This window comes from Nerophis lumbriciformis, linkage group LG05 (assembly GCF_033978685.3).
Source record: "Nerophis lumbriciformis linkage group LG05, RoL_Nlum_v2.1, whole genome shotgun sequence".
Lineage (NCBI taxonomy): Eukaryota > Metazoa > Chordata > Actinopteri > Syngnathiformes > Syngnathidae > Nerophis > Nerophis lumbriciformis.
The window spans coordinates 15,645,489-15,662,858 of NC_084552.2; the positions used below are offsets into that span (position 1 = coordinate 15,645,489).

Genomic DNA, 17,370 nt, shown 5'->3' on the forward strand with positions numbered 1-17,370 from the left:
CACCTCAATAATTGTGCTCTGGACATTGCATTGCTGCAACATCAACGTAACACCCATCAGACATCCGACTGTACCCACCTCCACGTCCCTCTATTCGCCATCTTCCTGACAATGCTAAACTGTAAACTATGGTCAACCTGCACTTCAATGCAGTTTTCTCAAGCAAAATCTCGTTGACATGTATGACTTAAGTGTTATTATGACAATGACAATAAAGGAATTGATTGATTGATTGAAGTTTGGAGCTCTGTAGCAACTGACTGTGCAGAAAGTCTTTGCACTATGCGCTTCAGCATCCGCTGACCCCTCTCTGTCAGTTTACGTGGCCTACCACTTGGTGGCTGAGTTGCTGTTGTTCCCAAACTCTTCCATTTTCTTATAATAAAGCCGACAGTTGACTTTGGAATATTTAGGAGCGAGGAAATTTCAAGACTGGATTTGTTGCACAGGTGGCATCCTATGACAGTTCCACGCTGGAAATCCTGAGCGCGGCCCATTCTTTCACAAATGTTTGTAGAAACAGTCTTCATGCCTAAGTGCTTGATTTTATACACCTGTGGCCGGGCCAAGTGATTAGGACACCTGATTCTGATCAGGGGACGGCGTGGCGAAGTTGGGAGAGTGGCCGTGCCAGCAATCTGAGGGTTACTGGTTCAATCCCCACCTTCTACCATCCTAGTCCCGTCCGTTGTGTCCTTGAGCAAGACACTTCACCCTTGCTCCTGATGGGACTGGTTAGCGCTGTGCATGGCAGCTCCCGCCATCAGTGTGTGAATGTGTGAATGTGTGTGTGTGAATGGGTGAATGTGGAAAATAGTGTCAAAGCGCTTTGAGTTCCTTAAAAAAAAAGGTAGAAAAGCGCTATACAAGTACGACCCATTTACCATTTACCATTTGGATGGGTGGCCTAATACCTTTGGCAATATAGTGTATATCACTTCTTATAACTTTGAATATCAGTAACCTGAAACCACTTCCAAAACCTTACTCCCCATTAGTTACAGTCACTAATACAACTGTCATTATACGGCACTTTAGAATATGCCTTCTCTGGTTAATACGTCTTTAATTATTAATGATTCGCTTTTTAGACCACAAACTCGACTGCTTTCTTTGAACTGAGGTATGGCTGGGTACAGATGCACCATTTGCTGTCGCTGAGGCTTCGCCAACCAACTTTAACTGTGCTTTTTCAGTCAGAAGTGGTAGGAAGGCAGGTGGTACGGCATCAATAGCCACACATTCCCTCACATCAACACATAATTTATTTGATCACTATCCAACAGGGGTGTCAAACTCAAATACAGAGTGGGACAAAATTTAAAACTGAACAAAGCCGCGGGCCAAGGTTGAACAAATTAACCTTTCAATAGGGACCCAAACAAGTTTTGCATTGAATATTGAACAAGCAAGGCTTATATAACTTTATAGTTACATGCAAAATCAAGTTTCAAATAATAATAATAATAATAATTTAAAAATATCATCGATATCGACATCGGGGGCAGTACCTCTGGATTGGCAGACCGTGGTGGTGGTTCCTCTCTTTAAGAAGGGGAACCGGAGGGTGTGTTCTAACTATCGTGGGATCACACTCCTCAGCCTTCCCGGTAAGGTCTATTCAGATGTACTGGAGAGGAGGCTACGCCGGATAGTCGAACCTTGGATTAAGGAGGAACAGTGTGGTTTTCGTCTTGGTCGTGGAACTGTGGACCAGCTCTATACTCTCGGCAGGGTCCTTGAGGGTGCATGGGAGTTTGCCCAACCAGTCTACATGTGCTTTGTGGACTTGGAGAAGGCATTCGACCGTGTCCCTCGGGAAGTCCTCTGGGGAGTGCTCAGAGAGTATGGGGTATCGGACTGTCTGATTGTGGCGGTCCGCTCCCTGTACGATCAGTGTCAGAGCTTGGTCCGTATTGCCGGCAGTAAGTCGGACACGTTTCTAATGAGGGTTGGACTCTGCTAAGGCTGCCCTTTGTCACTGATTATGTTCATAACTTTTATGGACAGAACTTCTAGGTGCAGTCAAGGCGTTGAGGGGATCCGGTTTGGTGGCTGCAGGATTAGGTCTCTGCTTTTTGCGGATGATGTGGTCCTGATGGCTTCATCTGGCCAGGATCTTCAGCTGTCACTGGATCGGTTCGCAGCTGAGTGTGAAGCGACTGGGATGAGAATCAGCACCTCCAAGTCCGAGTCCATGGTTCTCGCCCGGAAAAGGGTGGAGGGCCATCTCCGGTTTGGGGAGGAGACCCTGCTCCAAGTGGAGGAGTTCAAGTACCTCGGAGTCTTGTTCATAATTGAGGAAAGAGTGGATCGTGAGATTGACAGGCGGATCGGTGCGGCGTCTTCAGTAATGCGGACGCTGTATCGATCCTTTGTGGTGAAGAAGGAGCTGAGCCGGAAGGCAAAGCTCTCAATTTACCGGTCGATCTACGTTCCCATCCTCACCTATGGTCATGAGCTCTGGGTTATGACCGAAAGGACAAGATCAAGGGTACAAGCGGCCGAAATGAGTTTCCCCCGCCGGGTGGCGGGGCTCTCCCTTAGAGATAGGGTGAGAAGCTATCCGGGGGTAGCTCAAAGTAAAGCCGCTGCTCCTCTACATCGAGAGTAGCCAGATGAGGTGGTTCGGGCATCTGGTCAGGATGCCACCCGAACACCTCCCTAGGGAGGTGTTTAGGGCACGTCCAACTGGTAGGAGGCCACGGGGAAGACCCAGGACACGTTGGGAAGACTATGTCTCCCGGCTGGCCTGGGAACGCCTCGGGATCCCCCGGGAAGAGCTGGAAGAAATGGCTGGGGAGAGGGAAGTCTGGGCTTCCCTGCTTAGGCTGCTGCCCCCGCGACCCGACCTCGGATAAGCGGAAGAAGATGGATGGATGGATGGAGATGGATTAAAAAATATCAATAATTTATACGGCCACCCTCAGTGTGACCTGTATGGGTGTTGACCAAGTATGCTTGCATTCACTCATGTGTGTGTAAAAGCCGCATATATTATGTGACTGGGCTGGCACGCTGTTTGTATGGAGGAAAAGCGGATGTGTGGAAATCGGGAGAAATTCGGGAGAATGGTTTCCCCGGGAGATTTTTGGGAGGGGCACTGAAATTCGGGAGTCTCCCGGGAAAATCGGGAGGGTTGGCAAGTATGAATATTAGCGGTGAATGTGGTGTTACAGCGGCACTGCCGCTGTATTATCCCGGCGGGCCAGCTCTAATGTTAATTTGATATCGCCTCAAGGGCCAAATAAAATTACACGGCGGGCCAAATCTGGCCCGCGGGCCAGAGTTTGACACCCATGCGATACAACTTTATATTGCAATTGTCTTAGCAATAGACCACCAAAGAAATGGGCTGTTTTATTAACAGTTTCTGTGAGTTTTCACCTATTATTCACTGAGCATATTACATAATCATGATGTTCATTAACACATAAATAATTATTTAGCCCACGGGCCGCATGGAGGAAAATCTATCCCCACGCGGACCGGACTGGTAAAATCATGGCATAACAAAAATAAAAAAATAAAAAACGCTTCCAAAATGATTAGGACAAGCACATTCTGACAATGTGCATATTACAAATAATCCTCTTAAGAGTCGGGACCCGGGGTGGACCGCTCGCCTGTGCATCGGTTGGGGACATCTCTGCGCTGCTGACCTGTCTCCGCTCGGTATGGTCTCCTGCTGGCTCCACTATGGACTGGACTCTCACTATTATGTGAGATCCACTATGGACTGGACTTTCACACTATTATCCTAGACCCACTCGACGTCCATTGCATCCGGTCTCCCCTAGAGGGGGAGCGGCCACCCACATCTGCGGTCCTCTCCAAGGTTTCTCATAGTCATTCACATTGACATCCCACTGGGTTGTGAGTTTTTACTTGCCCTTTTGTGGGCTCTGAACCGAGGATGTCGTCGTGGCTTGCGCAGCCCTTTGAGACACTTGTGATTTGGGGCTATATAAATAAACATTGATTGACATTGATTGATTAACACGGGGGACAGCAACCCGTGGCTCCTTGGAGCTTTTTCAAAAATGGAAAAAGATTGGGGGGGGAAATATATTTGTTGTTTTAATAATGTTTCTGTAGGAGGACAAACATGGCACAAACCTTCTTAATTGTTAGAAAGTCCACTGTGTAATATGTTTGTGCTTATGCTTCACTGATGACAGTATTTGGCCTACTAATTTTAGCGGTCCTTGAACTCACCGTAGTTGGTTTACGTGTACAACTTTCTCCGACGCTGCCACAGAAAGACGTGTTTTTATGCCACTCCTTCTTTGTCTCATTTTGTCCACCAAACGTTGTATGCTGTGCGTGAATGCATACACGTGAGCTTTAATGATGTTATTGACTAGCGAGGAGTGCTAATAATCCATGCTAACAGGCTATTTCGGCTAGCTGTGTGTACATGTTGCATCATTATGCCTCGTTTGTAGGTATATTAATTTAATTTAATTTATTCTAATATTAAGTTAATTTAATTTCCTTTACTTATGTCCTCTGTGAATTCTATTTATATTTGCATGTCTCATGACACATTATCTGTATGTAATATTTGTTGCATTTCTTATTGTGCGCCATGTTGTTCCAGACCACAGCAAACGTTACCATGTTGTTCCAGACCACAGCAAACGTTACCATGTTGTTCCAGACCACAGCAAATGTTACCCAGCTTGCAAAGATTGTAATTAATCCATTAGAAGAAGACAGCCTGTCCTGTCCTTTAACTTGGGTACACGCATTTATACCTTCAGCCGTTTTAAGCCAGTAATTTCCAGGAGTTATTTAACCCTCTGAGACACTTACTTAATGTGTTGCCTTCATTAAAACACTTACATAAGGCTTTGAATTTTTTGCGGCTCCAGACAGATTATTTTTGGTCCATTATGGCTCTTTCAACATGTTGGGTTGCCTACCCCTGTCTTAACAAAACACTTCAGGTAAGTTTAAAATTCTGAGGAAAAAATTACTGCGGTTTAAAACAAAAACACCATGAAAAACACAATGAACTTAGACTTTGTCTCAGTGTTTTTGCACAGCCATTAAACTTTAAGAACTCCCTGTTTAGGAATATCATGTTGGCAGTTCACTACTAAAAACATTTGGAAACGCAACTGAGTGTTTTTCTCAAACCGCTGCATTGGTGACATACGCAACTGCCACAACACATTCATTTATCATCTTTCAAATATTACAATTATGAGATAAACAAAACAATCATCAAAATGACACCGTAGCCGAAATCAAGGTAACATGACTACAAACTTAACCAATGTGAACGTGGTAGATTTAAGTATAAAATAAAATAGAACAAACACAACTAATGTAGAAATACACATTTTTACAAGGGAGTTCAGGGTGCTCATCGTGCATTTAACCAGTTGCAAGCGTTGTATGGAACTCTAACTAAAACAATTATGCTCATGTTGACTTAAGTCTTTGCATCTTTCCGTTTCGTTAATTTATCCGTTGAGTGGATAATTTACAATGAAAGAAGGTATTGTGCCGCCACCTGCTGCCAGCCACAACTGATCGCCTGCACCTGCGCTGATTGGACTAGTTGCAGCCAATCCAGGCGGTGCTTAAAGTTGACACATCATCTTTAAACAGTGTCATGTGTGACGTGGATTACACTTGATTTGCTATTGTGACATCCAGTGGACACATTTAGAACAGCAGTTTCTTTCAATAAAAAAAATGCAGCTCATTTTTATATTAAACCTGTTCGCGGGGCCTAATACGGCCCATGGGTCGTATGTTTGACACCCCTGTTTTAGACACTGTTTCAAGGGAATTCTTAATTATGCTAGATTTGATGGATTTTACCCAACATGTCACACTCTGGATTGGGTCATCAATTATGTCCACTTGTGTGTCCTCTATTGTCTATTCAGCGGGAGACATTGGTGCGAACTGTAATGGAGGGCTATCTAAATACTGAAGTGGCTGTTTTAAATAAATGTTCTCCAGTAGTTTTTCCTGCTCCCTGTGATTTTATTGTTGACAATATGTATTGCAACCTCAAATCAATCAATCAATCAAACAAAGTTTATTGATATAGCCCTTAATCACAACAACATCCTCGGCTTTGATTCCACATCCGGGCAAGAAAAATCTTAACCCAATGAGAAACCTTGGAAAGGACCGCAGATCCCTGATAGGGTAGGTTGGTCCTCGGGGCATTGTTTTTAATCAAAATATCTGTTTGTCTTTGATGTATCAGAACGGCTACACTCCTCTCCACATTGCGTCCAAGAAGAACCAAATGGACGTGGTCTCAGCGCTGCTGAAGCGCGACGCCGATACCAACATGGTGACCAAACAGGATGTCACTCCGCTCCACTTGGCCTCGGAGGATGGCCACGCTGACATTACCACCATGTTGCTGAGTAATGGAGCCCACGTCAACACCCCCACCAAGGTTCCGCCACAGCATAGAATATTAATCATTTAATATTAGTTTTTATTGTAAGACAAATAAGTTATACATCATAAGTTGTAAAAATGATGTCACAAAATAAAGTCAAAATATGAGATATATAGCAACGGCAGAGTTAAGACAACATTTTACAAGAGAAAAGTTGTAATATTAGAAGTATAATGTAGTTCTAATTCTATTGAAAAAAAAAAGTCCAAAAATGTTACGAAAAAAACAAAAACATATTTTACAACACTAATAGGAAGGAAATAGCACAAGAAAAAAAATTATGGCAATCTTTTGACACAACACAAAAAGTTGCCACATTTTATATAACAGTATTCCCACTAAAAAAATTAATGGACAGTTTTTTTCAGATTTGTAAAATGTTTTAACTGATTTGAATAATATCACTATGAAAACATTTAAAGGGGAACATTATTACCAGACCTATGTAAGTGTCAATATATACCTTGATGTTGCAGAAAAAATACCATATATTTTCTTAACCGATTTCCGAACTCTAAATGGGTGAATTTTGGCGAATGAAACGCCTTTCTATTATTCGCTCTCGGAGCGATGACGTCACAATGTGACGTCACATCGGGAAGCGATCCGCCATTTTCTCACTTTCGTTGGTGTGTTGTCGGAGGGTGTAACAACACGAACAGGGACGGATTCAAGTTGCACCAGTGGCCCAAAGATGCGAAAGTGGCAAGAAATTGGACGAAATTTGTTCAAAATACGAGGGTGTGGGGAAAGCCGACGAAATGGTCAGTCGTTTGTTCCGCACACTTTACCGACAAAAGCTATGCTACGACAGAGATGGCAACCGTCCCTTATGCCACCGAAGATGATCAAGAGAAGAATATCAACCGTAGCTTCCCTGGCCTGCTGACATCAACTCCAAAACTGGACAGATCAGCTTTCAGGAAAAGAAAGCGGATGAGGGTATGTCTACAGAATATATTAATTGATGAAAACTTTATTTATTACTCGCGGTTTTACGTAAGTTATTATACATAAACTGTGTTTACCAATAATTTAGCTTAAAAACTTTTTTTTTTCAATCATTCGAGTACATTCGGGTAGTCTTGTGTAATGCAGTATTTTGTGTCTATTTAGGTATGGTTAACCTGAGTGCTGAAATCGTGGAAAAATATATGTTCTTAGCGCGCCTGAAATGGGCTGTCTGCACTCTCAAAGTGCATGTTGTTGCCAAATGTATTTCATATGCTGTAAACCTAGTTCATAGTTGTTAGTTTCCTTTAATGCTAACAAACACATACCAATCGTTGGTTAGAAGGCGATCGCCGAATTCGTCCTCGCTTTCTCCCGTGTCGCTGGCTGTCGTGTCGTTTTCGTCGGTTTCGCTTGCATACGGTTCAAACCGATATGGCTCAATAGCTTCAGTTTCTTCTTCAATTTCGTTTTCGCTACCTGCCTCCACACTACAACCATCCGTTTCAATACATGCGTAATCTGTTGAATCGCTTAAACCGCTGAAATCCGAGTCTGAATCCGAGCTAATGTCGCTATAATTTGCTGTTCTATTCGCCATGTTTGTTTGTATTGGCATCACTGTGTGACATCACAGGAAAATGGACGGGTGTATATAACGATGGTTAAAATCATGCACTTTGAAGCTTTTTTTAGGGATAATGTGTGATGGGTAAAATGCACTTTGAAGCTTTTTTTAGGGATAATGCGTGATGGGTAAAATTTTGAAAAAAAACTTTGAAAAATAAAATAAGCCACTGGGAACTGATTTTTAATGGTTTTAACCCTTCTGAAATTGTGATAATGTTCCCCTTTAACTTTATCTTGTTTATCCAGTTTCCACAGCCTAAACATTCTCACTTTTGCAATTGTTCCACATTTTCTAAAAGACAAATCCTCTTGGATCAATTCTCACAACGTGCACATTTCTCAACCAATTGAAACCATTCAGTTTTTTTCCATTCCGAAAATTCCCTCATTTCCCCAAATTCACATTTCTAAATTCTCATTTGATCTTAACTATTCTCATGACTTTACATAAGTTAACTTATTTGAATCATTTATGATCGGTGTCAAAGCTTGGTCCGCATTGCCGGCAGTAAGTCCAGTGAGGGTTGGACTTCGCCGGGATGCCCTTTGTGTTCATAACTTTTATGGACAGAATTTGTAGGTGCAGTCAGGGCATTGGCGGGATCCAGTTTGGTGGCTGCAGGATTAGGTATCTGTTTTCTGCAGATGATGTGGTTCTGATGGCTTCATCTGGCCAAGATCTTCAGCTCTCACCGGATCGGTTCGCAGCCGAGTGGGAAGCGACTGGGTTGAGAATCAGCACCTCCAAGTCAGAGTCCATGGTCCTTGCCCGGAAAGGGTGGAGTGCCATCTCCGGGTTGGGGAAGAGATCTTTCCCCAAGTGGAGGAGTTCAAGTACCTCGGAGTCTTGTTCACGAGTGAGGGAAGAGTGGATTGTGAGATCGAAAGGCGGATCGGTGCGGTGTCTTCAATAATGTGGACGCTGTATCGATCCGTTGTGGTGAAGAAGGAGCTGAGCCGGAAGCCAAAGCTCTCAATTTACCAGTCGATCCACGTCACAATACTCACCTATGGTCATGAGTTTTTGGTTATGACCAAAGAACAAGATCACGAGTAGGTGGCTAGGATCTCCCTTAGAGATAGGATGAGAAGATACACTATATTGCCAAAGTGTTTGGCCAAAACTTTGGCCATGCATAAGTGCTTGATTTAATACACCGGGCCAAGTGATTAGGACACCTTATTCTCATCATTTGGATGGGTGTTCAAATACTTTTGGCAATATAGTATTGCCAAAATGTTCCCTCTAATTTCCTGTAATTCAGGAAGAGATCAAAGTAAAGCCGCTGCTCTTCCATATTGAGAGAAGCCAGATGAGGTGGTTAGAGCATTTGATCAGGATGCTACTGGAACATCTCTCGAGGGAGGTGTTTAGGGCAAGTCCGACCGGTAGGAGGCCACGGGGAAGACCTAAGACACGTTGGGAAGACTATGTTTCCCGGCTGGGCTGGGAGCGACTTAGGATCCCCTGGGAGGAGCTGGATGAAGTGGCTTGGGAGAGGGGAGTCTGGGCTTCTCTGCTAAGGCTGTTGTCCCCGCAACCCAACCTCGAATAAGATAAAGAAAATAAATGGATAGATGGATGGATGGATGGATGGATGGATGTTTTAACTCATTCAGGACCTGATGGCTATCTATACCTGTAGACACATTTAAAAAATGTCCTCGTTTTCTAGAATTCCATTTTTTCCACGACATTGCCAAAAAAATATTTCTGAACAGATTCAAACCATAACAAGAAAACATCCAGGCAAATTTTCCTGTAACTTAGAATTCATATCCATCTCTTCAGCGATCACACAGTTTCTACAGAAATGTCCTTCCATAGTTTTATAAGAATGATAATAATAGTCACGTTATTGTTATTATGATTATTATTATTGTTACTATTGTTATTATTAATACAATTTTGTGCTCCGTTTTCAGGGTGGCCTTACCGCCTTGCATTTGGCAGCACAAGACGACAAAGTAGCAGTGGCGGAGATTCTTGCCAGAAATGGAGCAAACCTCAACCAGCAGACCAAAGTAAGGGTGAAACAAATATTTCATAGTTTAGTTTTTTTATTGTGTGGAATTTTCTGTCCTGTGTCCAGCTGGGCTACACACCACTTATTGTTGCCTGCCATTACGGCAACACCAAAATGGTCAACTTCCTGCTTCAAAATGGTGCTAGTGTGACAGTAAAGACCAAGGTAAGAAATCTTATTCTTCTTCTTCTTTGCCATAACCAAATGATATTTTTTTTTCTATTTAACAACTTTATTCTAGTGAAACGATTTTTGCTTTAATTTTATGACAAAGTATTTGAAAGTTTTCATCCGATCGGAACCGTTCCAATATCAAAATGTCCGGGAATCATGAGCTTCTCAGAAAAAAATATATATATACCCCAGAGTACCCAGAATTCCCGGTTTTACGGGCCATTTTTCGAACTTGCACAATTTCCACATTTTCCAACCGATTCCAATCGTTCCACCATCCACACAGTCCACCCACCTTGGACAATCAAACTACCATTTTTCTAAGTTCAAGATAATTCCAGGAATTCCCGGTTTTCCAAAGCCCTATTTAACCTCTTCTTGGAAAGTTTTCACAGTCCATATTTGTCCACTGTTTTTGACCATTCCACCTTCAAAACATTCTTCTTTATTTGTCAAAATTTCCGGTTTTCCGGAAATTCCAGGAATTTCTAAATACCAAAAAAAACTTTAATTGTTTCTGCGTCTACATTCGTATCATCTAGGAAAATTGTGGCATTATCTATATTTTCAAAAACTCCAGTTTTTCCAGAAATTCCCTTTTTTGGGGTGGAAATTCCCATTCAAATGAGTGGCTACATAGTGCTACAATTCCCAACATTCTCAATATATTGCACCATCTTTTACCCGATTTCAACATTTAAACCATCAACCTACACTGCTCTTTACATATGTCGAAAGCAAAACATATTTTCCTTTTCCCAAAAGTCTCGGTTTTCCCGGAATTTTCCCCCATTGAAAATTATTGGGCAATATACAAACCTCTCCATATCCCACATTTCTCAACCGATTCCAACCGTTCCACCATCCACACATTCCACCCACCTTGGACAATGAAACTACCATTTTTCCAAGTTCAAGATGATTCCAGGAATTCCCAGAATTCCCGGTTTTCCAAAGCCCTATTTAACCTCTTCCTGGAAATTTAATGGGCAATATACAAACCTCTCCATATCCTACATTTCTCAACCGATTCCAACCGTTCCACCATCCACACATTCCACCCACTTTGGACAATGAAACTACCATTTTTCCAAGTTCAAGATAATTCCAGGAATTCCCGGTTTTCCAAGCCCTATTTAACCTCTTCCTGGAAAGTTAATGGGCAATATACAAACCTCTCCATATCCCACATTTCTGAACCGATTCCAACCGTTCCACCATCCACACACTCCACCCACCTTGGACAATCAAACTACCATTTTTCCAAGTTCAAGATAATTCCAGGAATTCCCGGTTTTCTAAAGCCCTATTTAACCTCTTCCTGGAAAGTTAATGGGCAATAAACAAACCTCTCCATATCCCACATTTCTGAACCAATTCCAACCGTTCCACCATCCACACACTCCACCCACCTTGGACAATCAAACTACCATTTTTCCAATTTCAAAATAATTCCAGGAGTTCCCAGAATTCCGGGTTTTCCAAAGCCCTTATTTAACCTCTTCCTGGAACGTTTTCACAGTCCATATTTTTCCACTGTTTTTAACCATTCCACCTTCAAAACATCCATCCATCCATCCATCCATCCATTTTCTACCGCTTATTCCCTTTGGGGTCGCGGGGGGCGCTGGAGCCTATCTCAGCTACAATCGGGCGGAAGGCGGGGTACACCCTGGACAAGTCGCTACCTCATCGCAGGGCCTCCACCTTCAAAACATTCTTCTTTAATTTGTAAAAATTTCCTGTTTCCCCAAAAATCCAGGAATTCCGAAATACCAATTAAAATTAAAATTGTGACTGCGTCAACATTCATATCATCGAGGGCAATTGTGGTATTATCTATATTTTCAAAAAAATCCAGTTTTTCCAGAAATTCCCTTTTTTAGGGTGGAAATTCCCATTCAAATAAATGGCTAAATAGTGCTACAATTCCCAACATTCTCAATATATTGCACCATCTTTTACCCGATTTCAACATTTCAACCATCAACCTACACTGCTCTTTACATATGTTGAAAGCAAAACACATTTTCCTTTCCCCAAAAATCCCGGTTTTCTCGGAATTTTCCCCCATTGAAAATTATTGGGCAATATACAAACCTCTCCATATCCCACATTTCTCAACAGATTCCAACCGTTCCACCATCCACACATTCCACCCACCTTGGACAATGAAACTACCATTTTTCCAAGTTCAAGATAATTCCAGGAATTCCCAGAATTCCCGGTTTTCTAAAGCCCTATTTAACCTCTTCCTGGAAAGTTAATGGGCAAAATACAAACCTCTCCATATCCCACATTTCTCAACTGATTCCAACCGTTCCACCATCCACACACTCCACCCACCTTGGACAATGAAACTACAATTTTTCCAAGTTCAAGATATTTCCAGGAATTCCCGGTTTTCTAAAGCCCTATTTAACCTCTTCCTGGAAAGTTAATGGGCAATAAACAAACCTCTCCATATCCCACATTTCTGAACCGATTCCAACCGTTCCACCATCCACACAGTCCACCCACCTTGGACAATCAAACTACCATTTTTCCAATTTCAAAATAATTCCAGGAGTTCCCAGAATTCCGGGTTTTCCAAAGCCCTTATTTAACCTCTTCCTTGAACGTTTTCACAGTCCATATTTTTCCACTGTTTTTAACCATTCAAACTTCAAAACATTCTTCTTAATTTGTAAAAATTTCCTGTTTCCCCGAAAATCCAGGAATTCTGAAATACCAATTAAAATTAAAAATTGTTACTGCGTCAACATTCTTATCATCTGGGGCAATTATGGTATTATCTATATTTTCAAAAACTACAGCTTTTCCAGAAATTCCCTTTTTGGGCTGGGAATTCCCATTCAAATGAGTGGCTACATAGTGCTACAATTCCCAACATTCTCAATATGTTGCACCATCTTTTACCCGATTTCAATATTCCAACCATCAACCAACACTGGTCTTTACATATGTCGAAAGCAAAATATATTTTCCTTTTCCCAAAAGTCCCGGTTTTCCCGGAATTTTCCCCCATTGAAAATGATTGGCCTATATACAAACATCTCCATATCCCACATTTCTCAACCGATTCCAACCGTTCCACCATCCACACACTCCACCCACCTTGGACAATGAAACTACAATTTTTCCAAGTTCAAGATAATTCCAGGAATTCCCGGTTTTCTAAAGCCCTATTTAACCTCTTCCTGGAAAGTTAATGGGCAATAAACAAACCTCTCCATATCCCACATTTCTGAACCGATTCCAACCGTTCTACCATCCACACACTCCACCCACCTTGGACAATGAAACTACAATTTTTCCAAGTTCAAGATAATTCCAGGAATTCCCGGTTTTCCAATGCCCTATTCAACCTCTTCCTGGAAAGTTAATGGGCAATAAACAAACCTCTCCATATCCCACATTTCTGAACCGATTCCAACCGTTCCACCATCCACACAGTCCACCCACCTTGGACAATCAAACTACCATTTTTCCAATTTCAAAATAATTCCAGGAGTTCCCAGAATTCCGGGTTTTCCAAAGCCCTTATTTAACCTCTTCCTGGAACGTTTTCACAGTCCATATTTTTCCACTGTTTTTAACCATTCCACCTTCAAAACATTCTTCTTAATTTGTAAAAATTTCCTGTTTCCCCGAAAATCCAGGAATTCCGAAATACCAATTAAAATTAAAAATTGTTACTGCGTCAACATTCTTATCATCTAGGGCATTTGTGGTATTATCTATATTTTCAAAAACTCCAGTTTTTCCAGAAAATCTTTTTTTTGGGGTGGAAATTCCTATTCAAATGAGTGGCTACATAGTGCTACAATTCCCAACACTCTCAATATGTTGCACCATCTTTTACCCGATTTCAACATTTCAACCATTAACCTACACTGCTCTTTACATATGTCGAATGCAAAACATATTTTCCTTTTCCCAAAAGTCCCGGTTTTCCCGGAATTTTCCCCCATTGAAATGTATTGGGCAATATACAAACCTCTCCATATCCCACATTTCTCAACCGATTCCAACCGTTCCACCATCCACACATTCCACCCACTTTGGACAATGAAACTACCATTTTTCCAAGTTCAAGATAATTCCAGGAATTCCCAGAATTCCCGGTTTCCCAAAGCCCTATTTAACCTCTTCCTGGAAAGTTAATGGGCAATATACAAACCTCTCCATATCCCACATTTCTCAACCGATTCCAACCGTTCCACCATCCACACATTCCACCCACCTTGGACAATGAAACTACCATTTTTCCAAGTTCAAGATAATTCCAGGAATTCCCAGAATTCCTTGTTTTCCAAAGCCCTATTTAACCTCTTCCTGGAAAGTTAATGGGCAATAAACAAACCTCTCCATATCCCACATTTCTCAACCGATTCCAACCGTTCCACCATCCACACAGTCCACCCACCTTGGATAATCAAACTACCTTTTTTCCAATTTCAAGATAATTCCAGGAGTTCCCAGAATTCCGGGTTTTCCAAAGCCCTTATTTAACCTCTTCCTGGAACATTTTCACAGTCCATATTTTTCCACTGTTTTTAACCATTCCACCTTCAAAACATTCTTCTTTAATTTGTAAAAAATTCCTGTTTCCCCAAAAATCCAGGAATTCCGAAATACCAATTAAAATTAAAATTGTTACTGCGTCAACATTCATATCATCTAGGGCAATTGTGGTATTATCTATATTTTCAAAAACTACAGTTTTTCCAGAAATTCCCTTTTTTGGGGGTATGAAAATAAAAATGGTTACTACGTCAACATTTATCAACCGTTTCGAAAAATTCCAACACCGACCCATTCATATCATTTAGGGCAATTATGGTAAAAAGAACCCAATTTTGACAAAATCTGGCTCTCGGGAAGTTACCATATTGATACGATTATCATTTACAACAGAATGGGTACACCCCCCTCCACCAGGCCGCCCAGCAGGGGAACACACACATCATCAACATTCTGTTGCAATACGGTGCCAAGCCCAACGCTATCACCATGGTATGGTTCCACATTTACGCTTTAAACGTCAATATTTGATCGATAACACAATCAATTATCCAGATTTTCTTCCTGCTTTCCCTTTTACCAGAATGGTAACACCGCCCTGGGTATTGCTCAAAGGCTGGGCTACATCTCGGTGGTGGACACGTTGCAGGTTGTAACGGAGGAGATTGTTACCACAACAACGGTATGTCCTAACGCCACAAAATCAAATGGGATGAGGTTAATATTTGTTTACTTGTCCTCCATACCAGATGGTGACAGAAAAGCACAAACTGAATGTTCCGGAAACAATGACTGAAATACTTGACGTCTCCGACGAAGAAGGTAAGTATCTCAGGCATGTGGTCTTGGTCTCACGCAATAACTGCAAAGGAGTTGGGTATTTGGTGCTCCGTTTAGACCTAAGGATGATTTCTCTCAAGCCTTATGCAGGGTTGAAAAAAGATTTGAGTAGGAGTGAAGAAAGTATGGAGGAAAGCAGTGTTGTGGATTAGGAACGTTTTCGCGGGAAGAGGTATTGGAATAGCTCATCAAGCAGCATAAGTGAGAAAGAGAGAGTGGTGCGAAAGAAGATCGATGGGGAGGAAGAAGTCCAAATAATTCTAACATTCAAGCAGTGATGGGCAGTCACAAGCTACATGTAGCTTAACTACATTTTCCTGTAGCTTGGCGGTAGCTTAGCCGCTTATTTAACAGTCCCTTAGGGGTAATGGATGGCTGATTAGCGCTTATACAGCAGCAGCCGGCCTCCATAGCTCCCAGTCCCTTCCCTCTGTTGCAAGTTTTGTTGATTCTATGTAACTTTTTTATGTGTGCTATGGCTATAAGTTTTTTTCCCCTTGGCCTCAGTCTGTACCCCCTCCCTGGAGTCCAGCCTTTGACTGAATATTTTTTTTACTCTTCCCCCCCTCCCCAACGTTCACCTGTTGTTGTTTTTTGTAAGGGGCGCCGGAAGTTGGCAGACCCCTCAGCGATCCTTTTTCTGTCTCCCCGTAATGTTTGTCTGATCTTGAATGGGATCATGCTGAAAATCACATTTTCCCTCCGTGATTAATAAACTACTTATCAATCAATCAATCAATCAAACTTTATTTATATAGCCCTAAATCACAAGTGTCTCAAAGGGATGCACAAGCCACAACGACTTCCTCGGTACAGAGCCCACATAAGGGCAAGGAAAAACTCACCCCAGTGGGACGTCGATGTGAATGACTATGAGAAACCTTGGAGAGGACCGCATATGTGGGTAACCCCCCCCCCTCCCTCTAGGGGAGACCGAATGCAATGGATGTCGAGTGGGTCTAACATAATATTGTGAGAGTACAGTCCATAGTGGATCCAACATAACAGTAAGAGTCCAGTCCACAGTGGGGTCAGCAGGAAACCATCCCGAGCGGAGACGGGTCAGCAGCGCAGAGATGTTCCCAACCGATACACAGGCGAGCGGTCCACCTCGGGTCCCGACTCCGGACAGCCAGCACCCCATCCATGGCCACCGGACCTGTGTGTCTCCCCCTCCACAAGGGTTAGGAGGGAGCAAAGAAGGAGAAAAGAAAATAAATGGCAGATCAACTGGTCTAAAAAGGGGGTCTATTTAAAGGCTAGAGTATACAAATGAGTTTTAAGATGGGACTTAAATGCTTCTACTGAGGTAGCATCTCTAACTGTTACCGGGAGGGCATTCCAGAGTACTGGAGCCCGAATAGAAAACGCTCTATAGCCCGCAGACTTTTTTTGGGCTCTGGGAATCACTAATAAGCCAGAGTTCTTTGAACGCAGATTTCTTGCCGGGACATATGGTACAATACAATCGACAAGATAGGACGGAGCTAGACCGTGTAGTATTTTATACGTAAGTAGTAAAACCTTAAAGTCGCATCTTAAGTGCACAGGAAGCCAGTGCCGGTTGAGCCAGTATAGGCGTAATATGATCAAACTTTCTTGTTCTTGTCAAAAGTCTAGCAGCCGCAGTTTGTACCAATTGTAATCTTTTAATGCTTGACATAGGGAGACCCGAAAATAATACGTTACAGTAATCGAGACGAGACGTAACGAACGCATGAATACTGATCTCAGCGTCGCTAGTAGACAAAATGGAACGAATTTTAGCGATATTACGGAGAT

At 42.3% G+C, this 17,370-nt stretch overlaps 1 protein-coding gene across 9 annotated transcripts in view; it reads left to right on the forward strand.

The window, feature by feature from the left end:
* ank2b (ankyrin 2b, neuronal) overlaps positions 1 to 17,370 on the forward strand; it is a 176,339-nt gene that overhangs the window by 110,081 nt on the left and 48,888 nt on the right. For all 9 annotated transcript variants that reach the window (XM_061961222.2, XM_061961226.1, XM_061961221.1 and 6 more), the window contains 6 exons: positions 6,236 to 6,433; positions 9,947 to 10,045; positions 10,114 to 10,212; positions 15,142 to 15,240; positions 15,332 to 15,430; positions 15,498 to 15,570. In XM_061961222.2, the coding sequence (XP_061817206.1) occupies positions 6,236 to 6,433; positions 9,947 to 10,045; positions 10,114 to 10,212; positions 15,142 to 15,240; positions 15,332 to 15,430; positions 15,498 to 15,570 (667 nt within the window). The remainder of the gene's footprint in view (positions 1 to 6,235; positions 6,434 to 9,946; positions 10,046 to 10,113; positions 10,213 to 15,141; positions 15,241 to 15,331; positions 15,431 to 15,497; positions 15,571 to 17,370) is intronic.